This window comes from Hippopotamus amphibius, chromosome 3 (genome assembly GCF_030028045.1).
Source record: "Hippopotamus amphibius kiboko isolate mHipAmp2 chromosome 3, mHipAmp2.hap2, whole genome shotgun sequence".
In the NCBI taxonomy this organism is placed as follows: domain Eukaryota; kingdom Metazoa; phylum Chordata; class Mammalia; order Artiodactyla; family Hippopotamidae; genus Hippopotamus; species Hippopotamus amphibius.
The window spans coordinates 167,582,510-167,606,750 of NC_080188.1; the positions used below are offsets into that span (position 1 = coordinate 167,582,510).

The following is a 24,241-nucleotide window of genomic DNA, read 5'->3' on the forward strand; positions in this document are numbered from 1 at the left end:
TCTAATCGAATTTGTAAGATAGGTGATTAAGTATGCCAAAACAGGATTAAAAATGCACTTTCAGAGAAGGTAAAGCATAGTGATCAGATCTGTCAGAATGTGGGGGGTCAATGTAGGCAGAACCCGAATCCTTTCTTCAGCCACTTGCGTAGATGGCCAATTCAGGATCTTAATTTATTAAATTTTAGTTTATTAAAAAGCATGACAATGTACCACAAATTATTGATTTTACCCTTATTTTATAGCTGATGATAAAAAAGACAAAAATATTAATTATAACCCCCACCCTGCTCAGCTTGTTCCAGAAATAAATCCCTCTTTATGCTTAGGAGACAGCACCAGTTAAATCTCATAAAGTGCCCGCATTATTGGAAAGGGCAACACAAGATGCTCAGAAAAAGGAATTAAAGATGCTAATTCTAGGGTGCATTGCTCTTTCTGAAGCATCCTTTGTTTCCATTGCTTTGGTACCTACACCTTAAGCTTAGCATTTAACAAATTAGAAACTGGCCACAAGCATCTAAGAATTGTTCTTTATTTAAAAACATGTCCATGAAAAGCCAGCGAAATACAGAGGTGAGGCAGTACCAAAGTCTTCTGAGACGAGGTTGGAAGTGCCTCTGGTTTTTCCAGAAATTCCCACTGGTGATATGACTCAACAGTCTGTTGCAATCAGTTGCGGAAAGGGGCAGAGGGACAGCTGAAATGCAAAGAAATGTGCAAAACCCAGAACCATTTCAGCTATTTACCAAATTCTAAGTGCCCCCATAGGAATGTCTTGCTACACATGTCCTGTTGAGAAAAGAGATTGCAAACCGAGGGGTTATTGCAATAAATGTCACTTGTAATGAACGGGATTTGTAAGTTTAAATTTTTTTCAAGGTTCGTCTTCCTCACTATTCAATCAACTCTATGAGGACAGAGACTATGTCACCACTGTACCTCAGCCCCTGGCACACAATAGGTACAATAAATATATGTTGTAAGGATGGATGGATGGATGGAAGGAAGGAAGGATGGGAAGATGGACTCTACCCAGCTCGATGAGTAGGAACATTGTCTGCTATTGGAAAAGACAGTGAGAACAAAACACATAGAGGCATATAATTTTTAGTGTTTGAAAAATGGCATTGAATTAGGACTAATAAATCTTCTGGATAATTGCACTTCTTTCAGTGCCCAAGCTACATTTTTCAATCACTTTGAAACCCCAAAGTAAATACGTTCCCAATGTTTGCTTGGCTGGTGGGAAATGCTTTCATAAAAATGTAGTCTCTAAGTTGCCTGCCATCATTAGGGGAAAGGAGGTCACTTCCAGGCCCATAAGAACTCGAAGGCGGCAGGGTGCCAGTGCTCCAGATGGGCCAGGCTTACAGCTCCTCACTCCATCACTGCTCACTTCTTCCGGCTTGAAAGTGGAGTATGTGTGTATGGACCGGGCGGTAAGTGGGAGCAAGTCTCGTCAACAAGAACACATCGGACACTATGAGGCAACAGTATTTTACTGACCACAGCATGACTGGAGTTCACTCTCTGTTCTGATGTGAGGAAGAATTTTAGGCGTGGGCAAAGTCACAAAATTTTCCTTTGGCCACATTACTCAAAGGATAAGCTGCCTACAACCCAGCAGCACTCGTCCACACGCTAGGATTCGGTTTATGACTATTGTGAGACAAACATCTGCCCCTGCGGCTTGTCCTTGCACCCAGTCTACCCTTTGGGGTCCAGGCCCTTGATAAGTCTCATACCCAATGTTATTTGCCTCACTGCCCTGCAAAGAGTATCACACTGGTACAATGAGACGTTTATCTGGCCAAGGTCTCAAGGATGGGACCAGGTTCAGTGGACCTGAGCACGCCCATTCAACATGTTCAAATGTCCCCATCCCACCCCACCCACATGAGATGGCTCCTGACCCTGAGGTCTCCAGCCCCAGAGTTGCAGTTGAGAAATCTCGAAGGCAGCTTCAGTGTTGCTCAAGAGCCTGGGTATTGTAGCAGCCTGGAGGCAGGTTGTCCCTAATGTTCTCCAGGTTCTTCACATCAGCCAGAATCCCATCTATGCTTGTCTCTAGCGAATGGAGGTGGCCCCTCTGCCGATTCGCCCTCTCTTCCAGCTCCAACATCAACGGCCGCAGCTGGCTGTTGATCTGGGCCTTGGCTCGGAAAAGCTTCTGCTCCAATAAGGTCAGCCCCTCTTCATCCACACTGCCAGGCTGGTCTATTTTAGGAAACAAGAAAGGAGTTAACAGAGGAAAATGCTGTGGTTAGATCTCCTTGAACATATGCAGGCCCTTCTGTAACTTTAATTTCTGTTTTCACCTGCACAGAGCACATAGTATGCCATGCACTTAAAAGGCTTATTTTAAATTAGAAATAATCTAGAAAAAATTCTGAGAGCATGAGCCTTGTTATTGGGTTTTGAACAGCCCAGTTCTGGGCTCTTCAGTGACGCAAGATGAAGCTTGAATTTCTGTTTTCATCTTAGAGTCAACAGTTCCTGCTCTGAAAAGATGAAGGCTGAAGGTCACAGGGACTGAAAACTGCCCAAGGTGTCTGCCCAACACAGCTCATCCCTAAGATCAGAATCAACTCCAAATTCTGCTTTCTGAACCACCCTTAGGACATATCTTGCTGTTTTCTATTAGAAGACCTTTAGAAACTGGCTGGGCTTTAGGGTTTAGAGAGGCCGAGGTATGCTTTGCTATCTGAGGGATGAATTCTAGCTGTTAGGAAATGATGTAAGACTTCATTCTGGCCTGAAACAGTGGGAATCTGGCTAGATATTAGTTTATTTCCAATATGAAATGTGGTCGCATTTGTTCAGGTATGTTTTACCCATAAACAAGCTGACACTGATGTCAGCGTGAGGGGCACCTGGCCAGACCCGTTTGGTTTGAATAGGTTTGAGTGGGCCTTGGTCAATTCGAACTCAAGGTCAGGTGCAGTGATCGCATTGGATTGCAGAAGTTTAGCACACCTAGAGAGATTAAACTGTTATTGTTCCAGGGCTCAAGAGAGCAAACAGAGTAGAAACAGCACTGTCACCAAAATGCGGATCCAGTGGCTTCACGTGGGGGCGGGGGAGAATTCCGGAACCTAGGGTTCTACCACATGCAGGGAAAATGAAGCAGGCTCGGGGACAAAATGTCCATGGGGAGGCAGCAGGAGCTTCTCAAAAACAGCAGGAACACTGGAGACAGAGAGCTCGGTTAGAATCCTGCCTCCACCATTTACTGTGTGATCGGTGGGACAGTATTAAACTCCCTGAGCTTCCATCTACTCCTCTGTGAAACAAAATAATAAAACCCACTTCACAGGACCTTTCAAAGACTGAAACGATCTTCCACCGCGAGCACCTGGCATAGTGCCCAGGGCACAGTGACTGTTTGATGGTTCCCAGCCAGCCTCTCTCCCCACGCTCTCATCTTCTCTTTAAAGGCCCTGTTCGTTTCACTACCTCTTTCAGAACACTAAGCAAAACTGCTAACGTCTACACCAGGGAGGGTATTGTTTTGGGTTTTTACTCTTTGGGGCTCGCTGGATCACGAAGCAGACCCATCCGGATAACAACACAGACAATACTGGTCTCTCGAGATGATGATGACATGCCGCAGAAAACTCCGGTTTTATTTTATTTTACTTTATTTTATATTTTATTATTTAGAAGAAAAATCCGGTGTTAAAGTGGTTCTCCTGAATGTTGCTGGAATCTCTGACTGAATCCCTAGTTCCATGTATGCTGCAGTCCAAACTTAATAAAACAAGCCAAATAAGGATTTAATATAGTTCCACCCAGATCCAGAATTTTAATTGACATGACTTTTCTGTCGGGGGGGGGGGGGGGATTCTGTGAGGAAGCCTGAGCTGCCGCCCCCGCCGCCATCACATCTGTTTTATCCCAAAATGTGTGCGGCATCGCACGGACCCACCACCTTGACACTTCTTTCGGGTCATCTACCAGGCGGCTCAAGGTTCCACGGCCCGTCACAGCAAGGGCAGCAAGGTGTACCTGTGGCCGGGGGAGGGACACACCGCAGCACCGGCAAATGATTCTTGACCTCAGAGACCGGGAGACTCGTCCCCCTCACCGCTCCTCCTGCCTCAGGGCTCTATCACCTCCCCTCAATTCTTTCAACTGTCTGCTAAACCAGGCATCCCCGCCCCCCAGGCCTCGGTCCGTGGCCTGTGAGGACGTGGGCGGCACGGCAGGAGGTGAGCGGCAGGCAAGCCAGCGAAGCCTCATCTGCCGCTGCCTATCCCTCGCATTACCACCTGAACCACCCCCACCCCCATCCGTGGAAAAACTGTCTTCCAGGAAACTGGTCCCTGGTGCCAGAAAGGTTGGGGACCTCTGTCCTAAACGATCTCATCCTGCCTCTTGTCTAACCCACCTTCAAACTCTCCTCCACTCAGCTGCCTCAGTGATCTTTCCGAAACATACAGCAACGATGTTATCCCTCTGCTGGACACTGTCCACTAAATTCTCAGGATTAAGGTCAGAATCCTTAGCAGGTCTGTCAAGCTGTCCAGTATTCTCTTTCACTGGGAAACTCAATTCCCACCTCCACAATTTACTGTGTGATCTGCAGGACATGATTAACCTCTCTGAGCCTCAATATACCTTCCCTAAATACACCCAGTTCTTTGACCTACAGACTTTTACCTCCAAGGGCAATAGGTAGGTGCTCAGTGACCCATCTTAGAGATGGTAAAATAGAGTCCAAGAAATGCAAAGAAGTTTCCAGGCCCTGAAGTATCTGGACTTGGAAACAATGCACATTTCCTGATACCCTTAAGGAAAGTTAAGGCTCCCATTCCTCAGGACTAGGTCTCGTTAGTCTTCTGGGGAAGAGCCCTAGAACATGGGGCTGGAGGATTGTGGATACCTTCATACCTATTAGGTGTAGGATGCCGTCCAACGTGTCGAGTGTGTCCTGGATCGTAACTCCAGCATTCTTGGCTCTGTTATCAACTCTTTGGGCTTCACTAATTACCTGAGGTAAAAATAAACACAAGCTTGTCTTGAAAGGGTATTCCCACGCTGGCAAGGTTAAAGGACTCTCCAAAGGAAAGCTGCGGGAACTCACCGCCTGCACCGTGTCCATGTCCATGTCGAACTCCCGCTCCTTCCTTGCCAGCTCTCCTTCCACTGCTCTCATCTCACTCTTGAGCGTGGCCAGTCCCTTCTCCATGGCCAAGGCTCCATCTGCTGTCACGTTGGCCTCCAAGTTCAGACTCCCGATCTCCTGGGAGAAGAAAAGGAGCCAGGGACGGAAGGAGAGAGACGGATGAGGCACAAAAACATCCCAAAGACAACTGCAGAAAAAATACAGCTGCAGCCAGGCCCTGATGGATTAAGTGGAGATGGACAATGAGAGGGTCAGACTTGGGGACACACCCTTCCCCAAGCTCTGCCTCAAACAAGTTAATTTGGGGTTATGTCTCCAGGGATTCGGACGGTCAGCCCTGAGACACTGCTTCCCTCTCAGGTCAAGCTCACCAAACGGTGAGTGAAACAGGAACCAGTCAGGAAAAGCCAGAGGGTGAGAAACTCATCTCATTCTCTGTCATGTTTCTTTGCTGCCGCCATCTTTTGAATGGCTTTACTCCCCAAGACAGTTGAGTCTGGGGTACAGAGAATGAATGGGCTGTAGCTTTGAGTTCTGTTTTTATTAGAACAAATGAATCTTATCACTATCTTTACCAATAAGCTACTATTAGGCATCAAGTTGCAGGCATCTTTGTGCTAGAAGCTGTATAAAGAGAAGCACAGGAAATTGGTCTCTACCCTCAAGGGACCTAAGATTTGAGATTATTTTTGGAAGTAAACAAGTGGTCCAAGAGTGAGGCCACACAGCCTAGATACCAACAGTTCCCTCTGGGCTTTCTAGAGTTGCTTAAGCTTTCTAGAAGTCATGCTTAAAGAAGAACTACAGAGCTCTTTTCCAGCTGAGAAGCACTCTTTCTACTGCAGCATTTAACATATGGGTTGTTAGTGTAACTGGACTGTCCTTTCCTGTTATACTGAATGCTCTTTAAAGAGAATGACTGGGTCTTTTGCATCTCCATATCCCCAGCACCAAACACAGTGCTGGCACAGAGGGGAAGGAAAGAGAAAAACGAGTAAGTGGCGCTTAGATAAAGAACACAGGGTCAAGGGATCCAGAATTTCACAATCTTGAATCAAAATACTGGTATGGTTGCAACAAGTTGAATTGTGTCCCCCAAAAAGACATGTTGAAATTCTAACCCCCAGTACCTCAGAATGGGACCTTATTTAGAAATAGGGTTGTTGCACATGTAATTAGTTAAGGTCATACTGGAGTAGAGAGGGCCCCTAATCCAACATGCCTGCTGTCCTTATAAGAAGAGTTGGAGACACCCAGGAAGAAGAGCCCTATACAATGACAGAGGCAGGGACTGGAGTGAAGCCACTGCAAACAAAGGACTGACAGCCACCACCAGACACTAGGTCTCTACCCAGAGTTTCAGAGGAAGCATGGCTCTGCTGACACCTTGATTTCAGACTTCTAGCCTCGAGAACTGTGAGAGAATAAATTCCTGTTGTTTTAAGCCATCTGGTCCATGGTACTTTGTGATAGCAGCTCCAGGAAATGAATACAATAATCTATATAAAAAACAATCTTAGATGGTTCTTCTCATAGTGTTGTCCAAAAAGGGAGCTGAAAATGGCGGGGGTGGGGGTGGGGCTAGCACTCAGTCAATGACAGCCCTGTGAACCAATCACCAGAAGGGTCAGCCAAGTGGATCTGGGGCCACCATGGACCATAACAGGACTCTGAGCCCTACGGGTCAAAATGAGCCCAGTGCTCTCGCTCATTTAATCTTACCCTTGTGTTTGGAGCTGCTCCTGCCAGCCTGCACCTCAATTTCTCTTTACCTGGTCTATCTTGCTGGTGATCTCCAGGGCTTCCCTGGCTGCGTTCTTTGCCCTCTGGGTGTCAGCAGAAGCACCGCCCAGGGCTGTTTCTGCTTGCTTGGTCTTGTCGCTGGCATCTGCAACCTTCTGGCTGATGTAAGAGAGTCTCTTCATGGCCTCTTCAGCTTCTGCTTTTCTGTCTTCAACCTGCAGGTCAAACTCTGAAATGAAGATAAGAAAACATTGCCATAAAGATGAAAATTAACTTACAACTGAAGATGAAAGGGGCTGAAGTTTTTAAGAAAAATTACAGAAAGAGTGATAATACTGTCCGGGGGATGAGAGTATAGAAAGTTTTGGCCATTACTCTTTCTTGTCCAGGATAAAGCTTCTTAAAGGAGGCACTAAAGTGACAATCAACAATCAGCCTGCCCTGGGTCCCCACTGCCGCAAAAGTGAACCCCAAAGTGAATCAGAAGCAGGTGGAATCTTTGAAGCCCAGTTTCAAACCAAAGCCTTAAACCCTAAGCTGCTAATGGCAATAGCTGGGGATTGGATAGAACAGGTAGAGAGGTCTTTCTGTGAAGAAAATCCTAAGACTTAGGAATGTTTCTTTTTTTTTTTTTTTTTAAGTGAAGAAGCCTGAAACTTTAACCAAATCTCTACAAGGCACAAATCCAAATTACCTGGAATCTAGATGCTATGACAAAGCTTGCTCTATTATTACCACAAAGCAACCTCATTGGTTCTATCAATATATTGGAACCAACCAGGAGAAAGAAAGAAAGAGAGAAAAAGAAAGAAAGAAAGAAAGAAAGAAAGAAAGAAAGAAAGAAAGAAAGAAAGAAAGAAAGAAAGAAAGAAAGAAAGGGGGAGGGAGGGAGGGAGGGAGGGAGGGAGGGAGGGAGGGAGGAAGGAAGGAAGGAAGGAAGGAAGGAAGGAAGGAAGGAAGGAAGGAAGGAAGAAAAAGAAAAAGAAAGGAAGAAAGAAAGAAGGAAGGAAGGGAAAGAAAAGAAAATTATCTGCATGATAGTGGGATATTTAATCTGGTGAGGGACATTAGAGGCCATTTAGTTCAAATTTCCCCCTTTAAAGAGGGGAAAATTAGAGTATAGAAAGGCTATGTGACTTGCCTATGGTCACACAGCCAGCTCAGCCCGCTCATGTGGCTGAGCAGAGATCAGAACTCAAGCCTTCTGACATTTAGTTCAATTCTTTCTACTACATCAACTATTAAAAAATGTTTTTCTTTAGAAAGATATTTATTAAGTGTCTATTAATACCACAATGTACCTGTCACTGAGAGAGATTCATAAAGATTCAAAATAAACCAAAGTCATGGTTATAACTTTAAAATACTCAAGTGATCTGAACCATGAAACACTCACCTCTGAGGTTCTTTAAGATGTTCTCAACTTCATAAAAAGTGGCATTGCCCATACTTAGGGCTTCTTGGGCTCTGCTTTTAGCAAAGTTGGCACGGGAAAGCAGCTGATCTGATTTCTGTAAATAGGCAGGCAGAACAAGATTAGAGGGAATGTAACACACACCCGGGAAGTGCCCTCCTGCCAGCATATTCCCTCTGACACACTTCTCTTCATGACAACAGAGAACTGTGACTCACTGAAGAGTCTAGGGGTGCTGTAGCAAACCCCTCCACAACCTGGGACAGCACAAACTTTATAACCCAATGACCCAATAGGATCCCACATCAAGAACAGTCTCAAGCTCTAGTCCACTATTAGGGACAAGAACAGTTTGCAAATCCTAATTTTAAACTCTAGATACTTCCTGAAACCAAGCTACTAGACAGAGCTGGACCAAAATTAGACTCAGGAGGCCTGAGTCCTATTCCTAGATTTGAGGGCTGACTCAGTGGGTGGAGCTAAGCTGATTACATTAAGATCTCTATAAGCAGCAGTACCATGACCTTTCGAAAGTTTTTGATGGTTCTTCTTACTGCATTAATTCACGTGGTAGCCATTCAATACATGTTTGTTGAATGAACAAACTAACAAAGGATACCTGTTGCCCATTCTTCCCATTCTGTAAGAGCTTTCGGGTTTCTTCTTCCCAGTTTCCCAGATTGCTTTGCACACGCTTGAACTCATCCACACGCTTAGTCACCAGGCTTGAGAGAGAGTCAGCTTTCTGTCTGATCCTCTTTGCTTCTTCTGCCTGTGAGTCCCCAAAAATGAGTGAGCCTTACTTTCTGTTCATCAGTTTCCACACCAGCCTTCATAGGACCTGCTATCATTGTTTGAAAACAACAATCCAGGCTCAAAGTCTAACAGAAATGAGGCAATATTCCTCATGAAAGTCAGGCAACAGGTCCCCCAAACATCAACCAGATTTTATGTCTGCTTTATTTTTTATTTATTTATTTATTTATTTTAAGCTCTTTATTGGGATATTCATTTTTTTTATGTGTTAGTTTATATATACATGGGAACACTTTTGTGGAAGTCACTGTGAGTGTTTTCCACCATAAATAGAAACCTGAAACTTAATCTAATAAATTTGGAATCGTTAAAGGAATTGATGACAGAAACAATGCAAACTTTTGAGAAACACAAAAGCTTTCTCAGTGGCCATACATGGAGATACACTATAGGTTGGACTCAAATGTAAATATCAAATTTATCTATAATAATTTCCCACAGGTTTCAACAGTCCCCAGGACTAGCAAAGAGATAGAAAACTTTTATCCACTAACAGGAATAGGTTCAGGATGTGAGCCAAGGCCTTATCAGGGACCAATTGTGGGGTTTAATGAGGAGGATAAATGCTCTTCTTCATCTAAAGCAAGAAAGGTCAACATGGAGAAAAACCTGAATGAACGATTTGATGGAACCCCCATAGTGGAAGGCATTATGGCCCTTCCTCTGTACCTCAGTGCATAGGTTAGATGCCCTTACCTGAAAGGACTGATCATTGACCCCCTGAAGCTGAGAAGCTGAACTGAGAAGGCGAAGGCTATGCTGATAAGACCTATCTGCTTCAATGTCAGTTTGAGTGGCCTCCCTTGACAACTGCTGGGCCAGAGACTTGGTTTTCTCCAATCTGCAGGAGGTGAAGAAAGAGGACTTTGAGAATTCACTCATTTTATTAAAAGCAGAAACTCATCCTGTTAGAAGTATGTAGTCGGGATTATTGGAAGAATCAGAAGAGCATAAATGTCAGATACGTGTCCCTTTCCACAATTTAAACACAGACCTTAAAGTTTATACAGGTTGGGTCAGAAAAATTCAACCCAAGTTCCCTAATTGTTTTTCTCCAATTCTTGATCATATGAAGGTGCTTATATACTCCATGCTGTCAGATAGGTGTACTCACATCCTTTAAACACCACAGAAGGTGACCATATCTCCGAATATGCAATCTCTCAATCAAAACACAAACTTTACTTAATCAACCTTTTCTTCCAGGCTGAAAGGCATCTGCTGTCCTCCCAAGTAACACTCTCATTCTCTTGTCCCTCTTACTACTGATATAATTTTAAAGAAACGCAGCACCCTTCAAACGAGGTTTGCATTGTGCCCTGGAAGGGTGAGGATTATATTGGTCCGTGTGAGGACCTGTTGAAACGTACTTTCCCACAAGCCCTTGCACCACGGCGCCGTCCAGGGTGCCGCTTCCGCCTCCTTCACTCAGAGCCTTGCGCGCCAAGAATAGGGCTTGCTTGGAGTATTCCTCGGTTTCCCTGGCCAGTTGCTCCATGTTATTAGCTGACTCAACATGGCTGAAAAGATCAAAAATAAAGAATTTGAGCTTTCACAGCAAAGGGCTTCCTTTAGCCTTTTATTTAAATGAAGAGAGAGGAGTAAGGGAACTGGTTTGATTAGAAAAACCAAACAGAATGGACCCAGATGAGATGAAGCTCCTCTAATAGAGGAGCTATCAAGAAGCAGAAGGTGTTGTGAGAAGTAGCCTCATGTCCTAGACATTTTTGGTGATCTACTCCATTTATGGCATAATCCGGGGAAGCTAAGGAGGTGGGTGGGAGAAGTCTCAGAGTGATAAAATACTGCATTTATAAACTGTTTTCTGCAGGAGAAGCCCCTAGGTTTTATTTCATCCAGAATCCAACTCCCTATTCGCTTTTGCTGCATCTCTGAACTTAGCCCACCACTACGGGGGACAAAGCCTGTCAGTGAAAGTCCCCCAGTTGCTTTTGTCCTCCTGGTTCTAGAAAGTGATGAAAACAAGCTCAGGAAGCTCACTCTACAGGAACACAAACCAGCCCCCTTCTGCCGACTGAACTCCATTTGGGATTAGCAGAGCCTGCCACCTTACTGAGCCCTCTGCCAAGAGCAAACCTCTTCAGCATGGTAGGATTTATGGTCAGGCAAGGACTAGGGAGCTGCCTGTTATCCCTGGGGCCCTGTAGAGCTGGTTTTCAGGAGCAAGTTCCCCCTCTGCAGACGGCCCCCACAGGCTAGCAAACAACTCGTTGCTACTTGTTCCCAGGCTTGGTGGGAGCCTGGGAGTCCCTCAAAGCTGCAAAGTATTCTTTTCCAAGGGCGGATTCATTTCACGGGGCCCAAGGAATTACATCCTGACACACACCAAAGCCATACTGTGAGTCATAGAGATCTCTGGGAAAGAAACACCCCCACCCCCAACTCCTGCCAAATGACCTTACCCAGTGGCCACCTATATACACTAAAAGCCAAGCGGTTAGAAAATGGCTTCAGGGCAGGGGGACGGCTGCAAAGGGGCCTGCAGGTAGTGACTATAGTGCTTTGATCCTGAACACCCAGCAGTGTTGTTCAGGTCTGGCCTTGCAGAGGTGGTCTGAAGCAGAGGTGCCCTCCAGTACTACTCACCTGTCTGCCAATCTCGTGGCCTCCTGAGCTAGACTTTTAAAGCCATTCGGCCCCACATAGTGCTCTGAGGGAGGAATGTTCTGTGGAAAAAGGACAGTTGGTTAAGGCTTTGCTGTGAGCCTAAATATGAGCCGTGGCGCCTCAGCAGGTTCTGCATCTGTCCTGTCAGAAGCGCTTGTCGTCAGTCAACACGGCATTCTACATCCTGACACATCAAGTCCCCGGTACCGATGGTCACTTACATTAAAAAATGTATAGACAGGAATAAAATAGAAGTCCAAGTTTAAAGGAAGTCTGTATATAGAAGTAGATGCATTTAAAAATATATACATGTGGACCTCCCTGGCAGTCCAGTGGTTAAGACCTCGCCTTCCAGTGCAGGGGGTGTGGGTTGGATCCCTGGTCAGGGAGCTAAGATCCCACATGCCTTGCAGCCAAAAAATCAAAAACATTAAACAGAAGCAATATTGTAACAAATTCAATGAAGACGTAAAAAATGGGCCACATCAAAAAAGTCTAAAAAACATTAATATATATATTTATATACATGTTTATATTTTCATACCTATTAAAGTTCAGTAGAATATAGACCAAGTTTTAATGGTAGTTATTTCTTCATGAGATCATAGGGGATTTTTATTTTCTGAATTATCTACAAAAGGAAAATCAATACACACTATTTTTTAAATCCTTCATTTTCTCAGCATAATATCTGATTATCTTCCAGTTTATCCACCTCCCAACCACCCACTTACATTATTGTCACCATTGCCTTCTTTATTCTGAAAGAGAAGTGTGCTCATTCAAATCTCTCCCTCCTACCACACCACACTACAAACATTAAGAAAATTATACTGGCAACAATTTTTTCCCCCTATTTTTAGAACCATGTCTATTGGGCCCCTTCCTTCCTTTCTTTTTCCTTCCCTTCCTTCCTTTTTCATCCTTTCTCTCCCTCGTTCTTTCTCTTTCTCTCTCTCTTTCTCTCTCTCTCTTTCTGTCTTCTTTCTTTCTTTCTTTCTTTCTTTCTTTTTCTCTCTTTCTTCCTCTCGCTCTCTCTTACAGCAAACATTTATCACAGCCATACATTGTGTTACGGGCTGAGAATGTAAACATGAACAAAATTAAACCCTGCCCTCTGGGAGTTAATAAGCTAGAAGATATGCAGAAAGAAGGGAGAAGAGACAGGGCCAAGATGAGGCTATGAGTAGCAAGAAATGAACCAGGAGTAGAAGATAACACAGTAAAATGGGAACCTGCAGGAAGCCAAAGAACATAGAGAAAGGTATGACTGCTGCAAGGAAGAGAAGTCCAGCTGTCTGCCAGAGAGACCAGAAAACCTGAGAGACAAGGTGAGCCTGTGACATGTGCAGGTGGGTCTCCCAGCTCAGCACTGACTTTCAGTCCCCTAACCCAGCACCACCTACGGTGTTTCGCAGGGCAGCTTCGCTTTCCTCCAGGCTCAGGCGCAGCTGAGTGATGAGCCTGTGAGTATCCTGAACTCGGTTCTGATGCTGGCTGCCCAGGGACCGAACTCTTTCCATGGTCATCTTGAGGTCATCCAGGCGGTTCCGGTAGCTATTCTCTTGGCTCCTGGCCTTGGCCAACTGGAGATTGAGGGATCTAATAGCACCTGAACACCAGCAAGGAAAGGGAGGATGAGCACTCTGGGGGGCAAAGCCATCACACATAACGGAGGGTTGAAAAAGTGACTTTGGCTTACAGCAAAATGGTAAAAACCCAATATATGCATGCATTCAACTGCCCTTTTATCTCCATCGTTCAGATCCCAGGAGGACATCACAGACTGTCCTTCCACCTCCACAAGGGCTTGGCAGAGACATCTGCTGAACTGTTACCACCCAGAATTCTATGACTTGGTATATTGCTTTCTAGGACTCTGAATTCTCTCCTTTGTGAAGGGACGTTGGCCTTCCTCACCTTCTGAAATCTGGGCTTCTCTCAGAATGTCCCAAAGGGCCTGCTCAGCCTGCTGCATCCTGCCCTCCAGCTCTGTGTTGGGTACTGCTCCACCGCCACCCTCAGCCTTTGAAATCAGGGTCTCCAGGCTCTGAAGCTGCTGCATAAATGGATCCATCTGAAACCACACAGGCAAGAGGGTTAGAACAGGTGATGGAGTTCACGGTCAAATACCAGGTAGCCAAGGGCTAATAGGTAAAAGCCCAGAAATGCTTGGCATGTCATGGTAAAGTTCAGACTCTAGAGCCTAGACTTTCTGAGCCTGAATCTTGGCCCCACGACTCACTAGCTGTGTGACCTTGGGTAAGTCACTTTCTTTATCCATGGGATGGGGGTAATAATAATGATATCTCACAGATTTATTACTTGGACTAAATGAGTTAGTATTTGTAAGAACAGTGTCTGGAATAAAGTACTATAGAGGGCTGGTTAAATAGATACATTTTAGAAAAACAGGTTGAGTTTGTTCTATATTTGGGTTCTGTCTGGGCCCTTTTCTCCCCCACCCTTCACCCCACTAAAATAATAATTAATAATTAACAGCAACAGCATCAACTTCATTCTTCTCTGGAATTTGAGAAATTTCTGGAGGCCATTCCTGTTTGGACAGCCTTGACACCTCTGGACTTCTCATATCTTTTATATATGTATGTTTTCTTCATTTGTTTCATAAGGACATCTCTTGAAAAAAATCCAGCTAGAAAGTGGCATATTAGAATTGAAAGAGCACTGCATTCAGATTCAGAGGACATGGGTGGCATTCTCGGTTCCACCTGGCCATGTGACTTTGAAAAATTACACATTTTTCAAGACTTTGTTTGCTCAGTGAAAGCTGAGGTCAGAGTGCTTTTTCTTCCAATTTGACTAAGTTACCATGAGTACCAAATGTGACAGTATCTGCAAAAGGGGTTTTGAAAATGGTAAATATAAAGACATAAGCCTGAAGTATTACTAGTATATGGGAAGTTTTTTAACATAGCAATTTTTTTTTTGTTTTGCTGCATTGGGTCTTCGTTGCTGCGCACGGGCTTTCTCTAGTTGTGGCGGGCGGGGGCTACTCTTCCTGTGGTGGCCTCTCTTGTTGTGGAGCATGGGCTCCAGGCATGCAGGCTTCAGTAGTTGCAGCATTCAGGCTCAGTAGTTGTGGCTCACGGGCTTAGTTGCTCCGAGGCATGTGGGATCTTCCCAGATGGAACCTGTGTCCCCTGCATTGGCAGGTGGATTCTTTTTTTAAAAAAATATTTATTTATTTATTTATTTTTAGCTATGTTGGGTCCCACTGCTTCACGGAGGCTTTCTCTAGTTGTGGCAAGCAGGGGCCACTCTTCGTTGCGGTGCACGGGCTTTTCATTGCAGTGGCTTCTCTTGTTGCAGAACATGGGCCCTAGAGCACACGGGCTTCAGTAGTTGCAGCACATGGGCTCAGTAGCTGTGGCTCGCAGGCTCTAGAGCGCAGGCTCAGTAGTTAAGGCACACGGGCTTAGTTGCTCCATGGCATGTGGGATCTTCCCAGACCAGGGCTCGAACCCGTGTCCCCTACATCGGCAGGTGGATTCTTAACCACTGCGCCACCAGGGAAGTCTCAACATAGCAATTTGTAAAGAGAGAAATAGTAATCCCCACCCCCGTCCCTAGGAGTCTAGGAGGGTCCTGGATTTGTGACAGAACCACCCAGGAGACACTTCAGGATTTTACTCCTGGGGGTGAGGGCTGGCTGGCATGCACACCTGAGTCTTCACTTGATTATAGCAAGCGGGACAGCTGGTGAACGCTGCATGCTCACAGTTGAGGCCGCCAAATCCTGGCTTGCAAACACAGGTGCCATCACTTCTACACTCCACAGGCTCCGAGCCCATTGGGTTGCAGTTGCAAGCTAAAGACAAAAAGATGGACAAACAGGAAGCTTTCGTGTTAAGCTAATTCCAGAAACTGGAGGTATAGCAAAGATAAAAGGAAGATCGAGTCACCAAGGGCAAAGAATCCTTCTTTGCCCTTGTTGATTCATACTGTGTTAGACTCATTGCTTGGCTATGTCTCCAAGCACATTCTCACAATACAGAGAGGTCTTAGGGATCATCTGGCAAGTTTGTTTGAGGGGTGTGTGTGTGTGTATGAAGAGACACTACATCAGTTCATCCTTTCTAGTGGCACTTATTTACTTCCTCCCATTAAACTGTAAGCCTGTTGGATATCCTGCAGACAGTCTGGCTTTGCTCACAGGGAGAATAACATTTCTCCTGGGCCTATTGTGTGCCAGATGTAGACATCTCTCTCTATATTACAGATGAGGAATATGAGCTCAGAGAGGTTGAGTAATGTGTCCTAAGACACACAGCAAGAAAATGGCAAGCTGGAATGAGAACCTGCAAAGAGCCTGTGCTATTTTCCTTCTGTTCTGTTGCCTCTGATGTAGGAAATGCCGTAAAGCAGTACTTTTATTTATTCAATCAAATTGATTCAGTACCACTATGTGTCCTCTTCTGTTCTAGGAGCTGAGGATGTAACAGTGGGTGAGACACTGCGCTAATGGAGGGATTCTCCAGGTTACTCCATCTTCAGTGCTCACAAGACACTTGGTGGTATGATCATATGTCTAGGCGTACTGCCATTATTTGCTTCCATATTTACGTGTCTTCCTTATTAGCATATGAGCTCTTTGGGAACTGGGGCTGATTTATTCATTATTATAACCTCAGTATCTAGCTTGACATTGGGTACATGGTAAGTGCTTGATAGAAGATAGTTGAGTGGAAAAATGTATGGTCTAAAGGCAGTGAAATCTCTATTAATAGCACCTTATAGATGGAATTACATAGTTTACAGTGTGGTTTTTCATATGCTATTTTATTTTTGCAACCACTTGGAGTAAAATATTAATTATCTATATGAGGACTCTGAGGCTCAGAGAGATTAACTGGCACGATCAGCATAATATAATTGATTTGTTCAAAAACTGGACTTGGACTCAGCACCACCGATGTCATGTGGACGCTTCCTCTCATAGGACATCACAGCTAACCCACAGGCTGGGGTCAGGGCAGGTGGTATTCGTGCCCCTGGATAGAAGCCCCAAGTTGCACAGAGGTCCCCGGCCATTTCCAGGGCTGGGGACTCTGGTATGAGTAGGGGCTCTGGGCTCCCTGCAGACTCCTGGGGACCCAGAAGTCCTCCAATCTGGGTCCCCAAAGCCACTCTGAGCCTTAAAATGAGGAAGCTCCTGAGTTCTGGGCACCAGGGCTAGTCTGGGACCTTTGTGACTGAGGAGTGAGTCTGTGGGGCAGGCCAGCTCCCTAGAACTGCATTTGCCTCTGGAACAGAACATGTGTGAAAGTTTGAAGGAAGGGCTGGTTTGAAGGTCTGAAGAGCAAGAGGCCTGATCTGCACATTCACGCTTTGATCTGAAGTATTCCCCCCAAGGAATGCTCCTCGATAGCAACTGCTTTGAAGCCCAGGCTCCTTAGGAGATGTTTGGACTGTTACCTTTCTATACATCAATCGTACTGACTTCCTGAGAGGTCTCTCCAGCTACTTTACAGCCCACTCCCCTCCCACTTCAGTGTGTTCAGGCTCAGTCTCAGTCATTTATTACTTTCTTCTTACAGGTCTGGCAGCCGCTTCCCTGCCGACTGGCCTCCAGACTGGGCATAGGAAGTGGCCCCATTTTATCTCCTCTTCCACTTTGGAATGTAAACCCAACTTTTTTCACTTCTCCCACCCAGCTTTAACCCTTTCGACATGCTCCAGCTCTGACTCCTAGAGCCCTGCTGCAGGGGAAACTGGTCTCAAGGCCTTTGACAGTTCCGGGCTGTTCACAAGCCAGTTGGTCAGAGAAACCAAAGTAGCATCACGATACTACCTGCTTTTGGCCTTGCTCATTTGTATTGGGTTGGTCAAAAAGTTCATTCAGGTTCTTCTGTAAGAGCATATGGAAAAACCCGAACGATCTTTTTGGCCAACCCAATATATTCTTGTACGTGTATACACGCGCACAAACACACACACACACACAGCCTGTCCAATCTTTCCAGGGATGCAGTCCTACCTCGACACTTGTCTGCTGGGTTGGGAGCCAAGGGGTCCCCAAAGTAGCCTGCTTTGCACTGGTCGCAGTGGGTACCGGCTGTGTTGTAGAGGCACTTCAGACACCTGCCTGTCAGACGGTCACAGTTCCCTGAGGCACTGGGGTCCACATTGTTGTTGCACTGACAGGGCTGACAAGGCCTCACTGGGCCATGTTCCCCGAAGGGGTCCCCAAAGTAGCCATCAGCACAGAGCTCGCAGCGGGCACCTGCAGGGAACAAAGAGCCAAGCCCAAGTGAACGTCCGCGGGCACCAAAACCAGATGCAGAGGCCGGAAGTGTAAGTTGTCTTTAGAGGGGCTTCCCCTGTGGACCCCAGAACAGTCGCCTCAGGGGTAGGAGCCCACGGCCAGGGGCTGGCTCTTCTGCTCCACCGTGCTCACGGATTTTAGAACACAAGCACCATGAGGAGCCTCCCTGCCACATAACTAGCTGGCTGGGGAAAAGTCAGATTGAGAGCAATACCACCAAGGCTGCTGCTGAAGATAAGCTCTTTCAGACTGAGCAGCAGAGCCATGGGACATTTATAAGGTCACTAAGTTTTCCTTCTTTACCTTGGTTCATTTTTTAAAACTTAGTTAAATCCTGTATTTCACCTGAAAACGTCATCTCCTAATTACAAACCTTCTAAAACAGCTTTAGATGTTTCCTCTCATAACCCTGCACTCTGCCCTCCCTCAATCCACTTTAGCTCTAGGGCATCGAACTATTCTTATCTTTAAAATGAGCCCATTTAGAATAACTCTGAGCAATGACAACTCCCTAGAAACCCCTCGGAATAGAAGCTATCCTTGCAGATGCGTGGCATCAGGACAGGGCAGGCAGCTGGCCTTACCAGTGACGCCTTGGGGGCAGTTATTGCACACCACCTCCTCTGTCTCAGGCATCACCGAGCAGCTGAACCCATTGTGACAGGGGCAGGGCTTGCAGCTGCGGGGATCTTGCGGGTCGTTGTAGAAACCAATGGGGCAGTCGGCACACTCAATGTCAGGGTTTTCGTCTCCTGAATAACAATCTCCTGGGAGGCAGAGGAAGAATGGAGGGGCAAAGAAATGAGCAGGCTAAGACTATACACTTCCTTTAACATGGATGACACGTGGGTGTCAGAGCTTCGTAACGCAAAGCCTGCCTTTCTGAAGCTTTCCCCTCTGCCTGAGCACTGGCTCTCCCCTCTGCCCTCGCATCAACTAACTCTCAACATGGCTAAGACCCTGAGTCTTACCCTCACCCTCCCAGGCTAAGTAGACATAAACTTCCTTTACCATCCATAACTTAGCACTGCTCTCCTGTCCCCCACAGCCTGACACCATTTGTTGGCACCTTCATTCAGGTCCTGACATTGCCTTTGATCTCCCCATACAATTCTTGCAACTCAACACCAACGCCCCCACCCAGCACTGAACCGTGACAGCCATTTCCTGTAACCTAGCACCTTTCTCACAACCTTGTGGTATTTCCATAATGAAAAGGATTGAGTGTAATAAAGCTCCACGTCCATCTTCCCTGACTCCAGCCCTGCTTTCCTTAATCCTTTCCCATCTCTGAAATGAGTTCAGGCACAGTCTTTCCTACACAGCTCTCTCTTCCACTGGAGGCCCCAGTCACCTGGGTGCACCCCCTACCATCTGGTCCCCGTGTCGTTTCACTCACCTGTGTCTGGATCACAGGTCCCTCCCCCTTGGCAGTTACATGGAATACAGGTGCCAAAAGGTCCCAGTCTGGCTGAATCTCTTTTATAGCCAGAAGCACATTCCTGGCAGAACTGTCCCTTGTACCCAACAGGACACACACACTGTTCAACCCAGGGTGCTGGCGCTCCAGAGACAGGGCGGGCTGAGATCAGGGTCACGTTGTCGAGGTACCCAGTACCTGCAAGAGAGGGAGCAGGTTAGAAGCAGCAAGTGGTAAGGTCCAAGGATCTAAAGTCAGGCCTCTCGTTGCATTTTGTTTTCCTTAACTCCCCGATGAAATGCAAATTCACACTTTAAGGCAAGACAAGAAAAATTTAAACATAAAACTTTTTCTCTGCCCTTTGGCCTCCTCCTTCCCCTCTAGTTGCATTGTGTATCTGCATTATGTGTGAATGAGACCTCCCCTGTGGCAGAAATACCTGCTCAACCATAAAGATCAATTTTTCTCCTTCTGGCGCCAGCCTTGTAACTCCCTAGATGATAACAATCCTTTGTCAGTCCTGTAAGGGGTCACAATGACCCACTACTCGCCTTGTACATCTTTGGTAAACTTTATGTACAAGGCCAGTATATCATTTCCCTTAAACACAGTGATTGGTGCATAACAGACTGGTCAGATGACCTGGGGAGATATTGGGCTGTACCTAATGGAAGTTCTTAGTTCAAATACTTGCTTATGACCTATTAATATCACTAGCTATATTATATGCTACCTGTTTTAAAAGATTATTATTTCTAGCATTACCAAATGTGTGGTTGAGCCTCAGATAAAATTAATGATGTTTAGGCAACTTGAAATAATTTGATCAAATATATAGTTCTATAAGATCAATGACTGTAATAATATAACTCTAGATATGGGAAGAAGCAACAAGAGGGAACCATTTCCTGGACCATAACAGACTAGTAAGACAGACAGTCCAGAGGCTTTTGGCTACTGTTAACAGGACCTAGTCCAGTAGTAACACACTGAGTGGCCTATCAAAGAAATCCTCACCTGACCTGGGAATGTGCATTCCTAGCACCGTGGGACAAATTTGTCATGAAATGCCTCCTAAACCTTGGTTGAAATTAAGACCAAAAGGGAAGGGATTGTAAAGTAAAGAATGTTGCCCAAAATCCAGTTCTACAAGAATCAAGTCTTTAGCCACTGCAGTTGCTGGCCTACAGTACATACTGAAAGGAATTCAGGACAAAGATCAGGATGGGGCACATGTGCTCTAGGAAACCTGGCAGAATTGACTCTCAGATAGTTAAATATTTTCAGGAGAAAATTTTATGAACCCAGTTTCTTGCATCTTCCCATACTTAGAAGAGCACTAAAACCATTAACGAGGATATCTGTTCCTTGTGAATAGCAGTAACCTTCTACCAAGATGTGTGCTTGACTGCATCTACCCCCTTCCAAAATCACATATATACTGTCTTCCCCCTTTACCTCTTTTGAACAGTCCTCAGAACTCTCCAAGAGACTGTCTCCCCAGTTATAATCCTCATAGTGATTCAAATAAGATTTTCCATTTCTTTCTTAGATTTACTATGGATGAATTTTTTCACTGACAGCCCTATCAAAAACAGATGGTATTCACTCACTATGCAATGCATAGAGGTAAACCAGTTCATCATGACTGAGTGCACAGGTTCTGGTGTCAGAAAAATCAGGGTTTAAATTCTGACTTGACCCTCACTGGCTGTGTGAATTAGGCAAGTCACATAACACCTCTATGACTGTATTTCCTCAACTGTAGAAGAGAAATGACAGCGGTATCTAACTCCTATGTTTGTCGTGAAATTAAATGAGACAATGTATGTATTGTAGTGTGCTTGGCACATAGTAGAGATTCAATACATTGTTAATAAGCACATTTTCTACTTCCTGCTTCATTCACTGTATCAGTGACATGGAAATGGTGCATGTCAGCCATGCTTCCTTTTTTACATGAGTGCTAAAAAGCTTAAGGAGGTCTCATACAATAATTCCAGTCGAGATTAGGGGTGCCCAACATAGTACATATTACATAGAAGTTCAATAATAGGAATTCACAGAATACATGGTGATGTCCGAACATGGTAGCACCCAGTATAATCCCTAAAGGAAAGCTACTCAAGAAATAAAGAGAACAGCGTTATAGATGCCATTTCCAAGTTAAGGGAACATGCCATTTTGCTGTAGGTTATCTTCTCAAATAGTCAGCTTCAATGTAAATACAGAGACTCTTTAGCAAGGTAGCATCATTCATTCTTCATTGGTGCTGACCTCTTTTTGAGAAGCATTCCTTTTTAACAACATCTTCTAGAATGTAAAAATCTAGACCCAGTCAGAGACTCGACATCAAAGCACTGAGTAGTTTGTCTACTTGTTTGGTGACTGTCACCACCTTAGAGAGTGGAAGCAAATTAAACTAAAGCCTAAGAAGAGAGAAATTCATTTCTTTTAGCCACTTACTGTATTCTCCATAGGTAGCTCGGATCCTCAGGGCTGTGAGGTTCCTCAGTAACCTCCGATACTCAAAGTAACTCAGCTGGGGGCTCCAGTTACTGCTTGAATGTTCATTTAATCTGCATGATTTAAAACCAAAAGCTGAAAAATCCAAGTCTTATCAAATCTTTCAATTTGTATACCTGATACAAATTATACCCAAGAATGTGGGAACAGCTTAAGTCCATTCACAGCCCTGTTTAGAGGGCGATAAAAGACTGATAGCCACACCCTTGTAGGCAGAAGCCTGGAGCTTTCTCACTCCATGGGGAGTACAAGCCCCACAGGATGTGATGGAGGGCATCCCAATGTAGGAAGTCGCGCTCCAGGTATCACAGCCTCCAGTGCTGCTCCAAGTCCTCAGAGACAACTTTCTATTCTTGGTCACACAAAACCTAATAGCAGGAACTTCTCTGAGTTTCAGAAACTCTGATCCTCAAGAGCCATCATTCATTTTTGGTTTTGTTGTTTAAATGCTTATTATCTGGGAACGTTTCACCTCCTATTTTCAAAAGTCAATTTCCACCTTCTACCTTGTCCAGGTCTAACACTTCCTAGTCTGACATCATGCTGCCTCAGCACATCACATCACCAGCCCCTGCACTATTCCTCTTACGCTGTTTTGGTTTTTACTGGAGTAGCTCTTCCAGGAACAACCCTGACACTTTTGTTTCATCCACTGATTTGTGAAATAATAGTTTACTGTGCACTTGGTTTGAGCCAGAAGCTGTATTAGGATGGAGGATACAAAAACAAGTAGAGTGAGGTGATCAGTGACTACCCATGTTTACCTACCCAGGTAAACAAATAATCATGATACAATGCAGTGAGTGCTATAAAACAAAGGCATGAACAGAATGCCATAGAAACTCACGATGGCCTGTAACTTTACCTGGGATTCTGAGAAGGTTAATACAAAGGAAAAACCTGTAAGCTGAATTTCAAAGAGTAAGTTCACCAAGCTGAGAAGGTGGGAATGGGTATTTCAGTGTGGAGAGCTGGGTGTGTGTATCATTAGGATAAGTTGCACTTGGTTATTTAAGAACACATTGCATGTGTGTTGTGGGTCTTCTATCCTCTATTTCCTTTACCTCTGCCCTGAGGCAGGCCCCCAGCAACCCTCACTTGAACCACTCTGGATGTGTTCTGATGGTTCAATTAAGGACCCTACCCAAACTGTCCTCCACACAATATTTTCACCCAGCCTTCACACTTGATCATGCCAATTCTCTACTTCCAATCTTGCAATAGCTTTCCGTTATCTTGCAGGCACGAGCAAGATCTCAGCACCTTGACATGACATCCAAGAACCACCATGCTGGGTCTTTTTCCAGCCTTTTCAATCTTATCTGCCCATCTACCCTATACATGCTATGTTCCAGCCACAAATACTGCTTACCAGTCTCCTGTGTTATGCCTTTCCACATCCCCATATACTCACATGTACAGGTTGTCCCGATTTTGCCCATCCACACACTGCCTCCTTAGTGATGCTTTTCCTGACTCCTCCAGGCAGAACTAAGTTACTCTTTCCTTTGCTCCCAAGTCCCTATGAGCATGCACCACCACTGAAGTAACTTTGTATTGTATTATGTTTGTTTTTTGACATGTTACATATTCTACTAGACAAGAGCTCCTGGAGGACAAGGACCATGTTTCTTCATCTTGAATTCCCAGCCTCTGACACAGTACTAAGCACTTAATAGGCACAGCCCGCTCCCCTGAACTCTCTGTACCCACCATTTAAAATTCCCATTCCAGAGAGAAAATATTTGCAAATGATATATTTGATAAGGGATTAATATCCCAAATATACAAATATATAACTCAACATCAAAAAACAAACAGCCTAATTAAAAAGTGGGCAGAGTACCTAAATAAACAGTTTTCCAAAGAAGGCATACAGATGGCCAACAGACACATGAAAAGATGCTCAACATCACTAATCATCAAAGAAATGCAAATCAAAACCACAATGAGATATCATCTCACACCTGTCAGAATGGCTATTATCAAAAAGACAACAAATACTGAGCATTGGCAGGGATGTGGAGAAAAGGGAATGTTCGTGCACTGTTGATGGGAATGTAAATTGGTGCAGGCACTATGGAAAACAATATGGAGGTTCCTCAAAAGATTAAAAATAGAACTATCATATGATCCAGGAAGTCCACATCTGGGTATTGTTCTGAAAAAACCAGGAATACCAATTTGAAAAGATATATGCACCCCTATGTTCACTGCAGCATTATTTATAATAGCCAAGCTATGGAAGCAACCTAAGTGTCCATTAATAGTGGA

At 44.9% G+C, this 24,241-nt stretch overlaps 1 protein-coding gene across 1 annotated transcript in view; it reads right to left on the reverse strand.

Moving 5' to 3' along the window:
• Positions 1-408: 408 nt before the first annotated feature.
• LAMC2 (laminin subunit gamma 2) overlaps positions 409-24,241 on the reverse strand; it is a 58,268-nt gene continuing 34,435 nt past the window's right edge. The window contains exons 8-23 of the mRNA XM_057728143.1: positions 21,908-22,020; positions 19,421-19,639; positions 18,606-18,788; positions 17,734-17,979; positions 15,419-15,564; positions 13,653-13,809; positions 13,139-13,344; positions 11,712-11,791; positions 10,475-10,624; positions 9,801-9,945; positions 8,908-9,060; positions 8,271-8,385; positions 6,904-7,103; positions 5,090-5,248; positions 4,897-4,996; positions 409-2,220 (exon numbers count right to left, since the gene is read on the reverse strand). Coding sequence (XP_057584126.1) covers positions 1,967-2,220; positions 4,897-4,996; positions 5,090-5,248; positions 6,904-7,103; positions 8,271-8,385; positions 8,908-9,060; positions 9,801-9,945; positions 10,475-10,624; positions 11,712-11,791; positions 13,139-13,344; positions 13,653-13,809; positions 15,419-15,564; positions 17,734-17,979; positions 18,606-18,788; positions 19,421-19,639; positions 21,908-22,020 — 2,626 coding nt within the window. The 3' untranslated portion in view covers positions 409-1,966. The remainder of the gene's footprint in view (positions 2,221-4,896; positions 4,997-5,089; positions 5,249-6,903; positions 7,104-8,270; positions 8,386-8,907; positions 9,061-9,800; positions 9,946-10,474; positions 10,625-11,711; positions 11,792-13,138; positions 13,345-13,652; positions 13,810-15,418; positions 15,565-17,733; positions 17,980-18,605; positions 18,789-19,420; positions 19,640-21,907; positions 22,021-24,241) is intronic.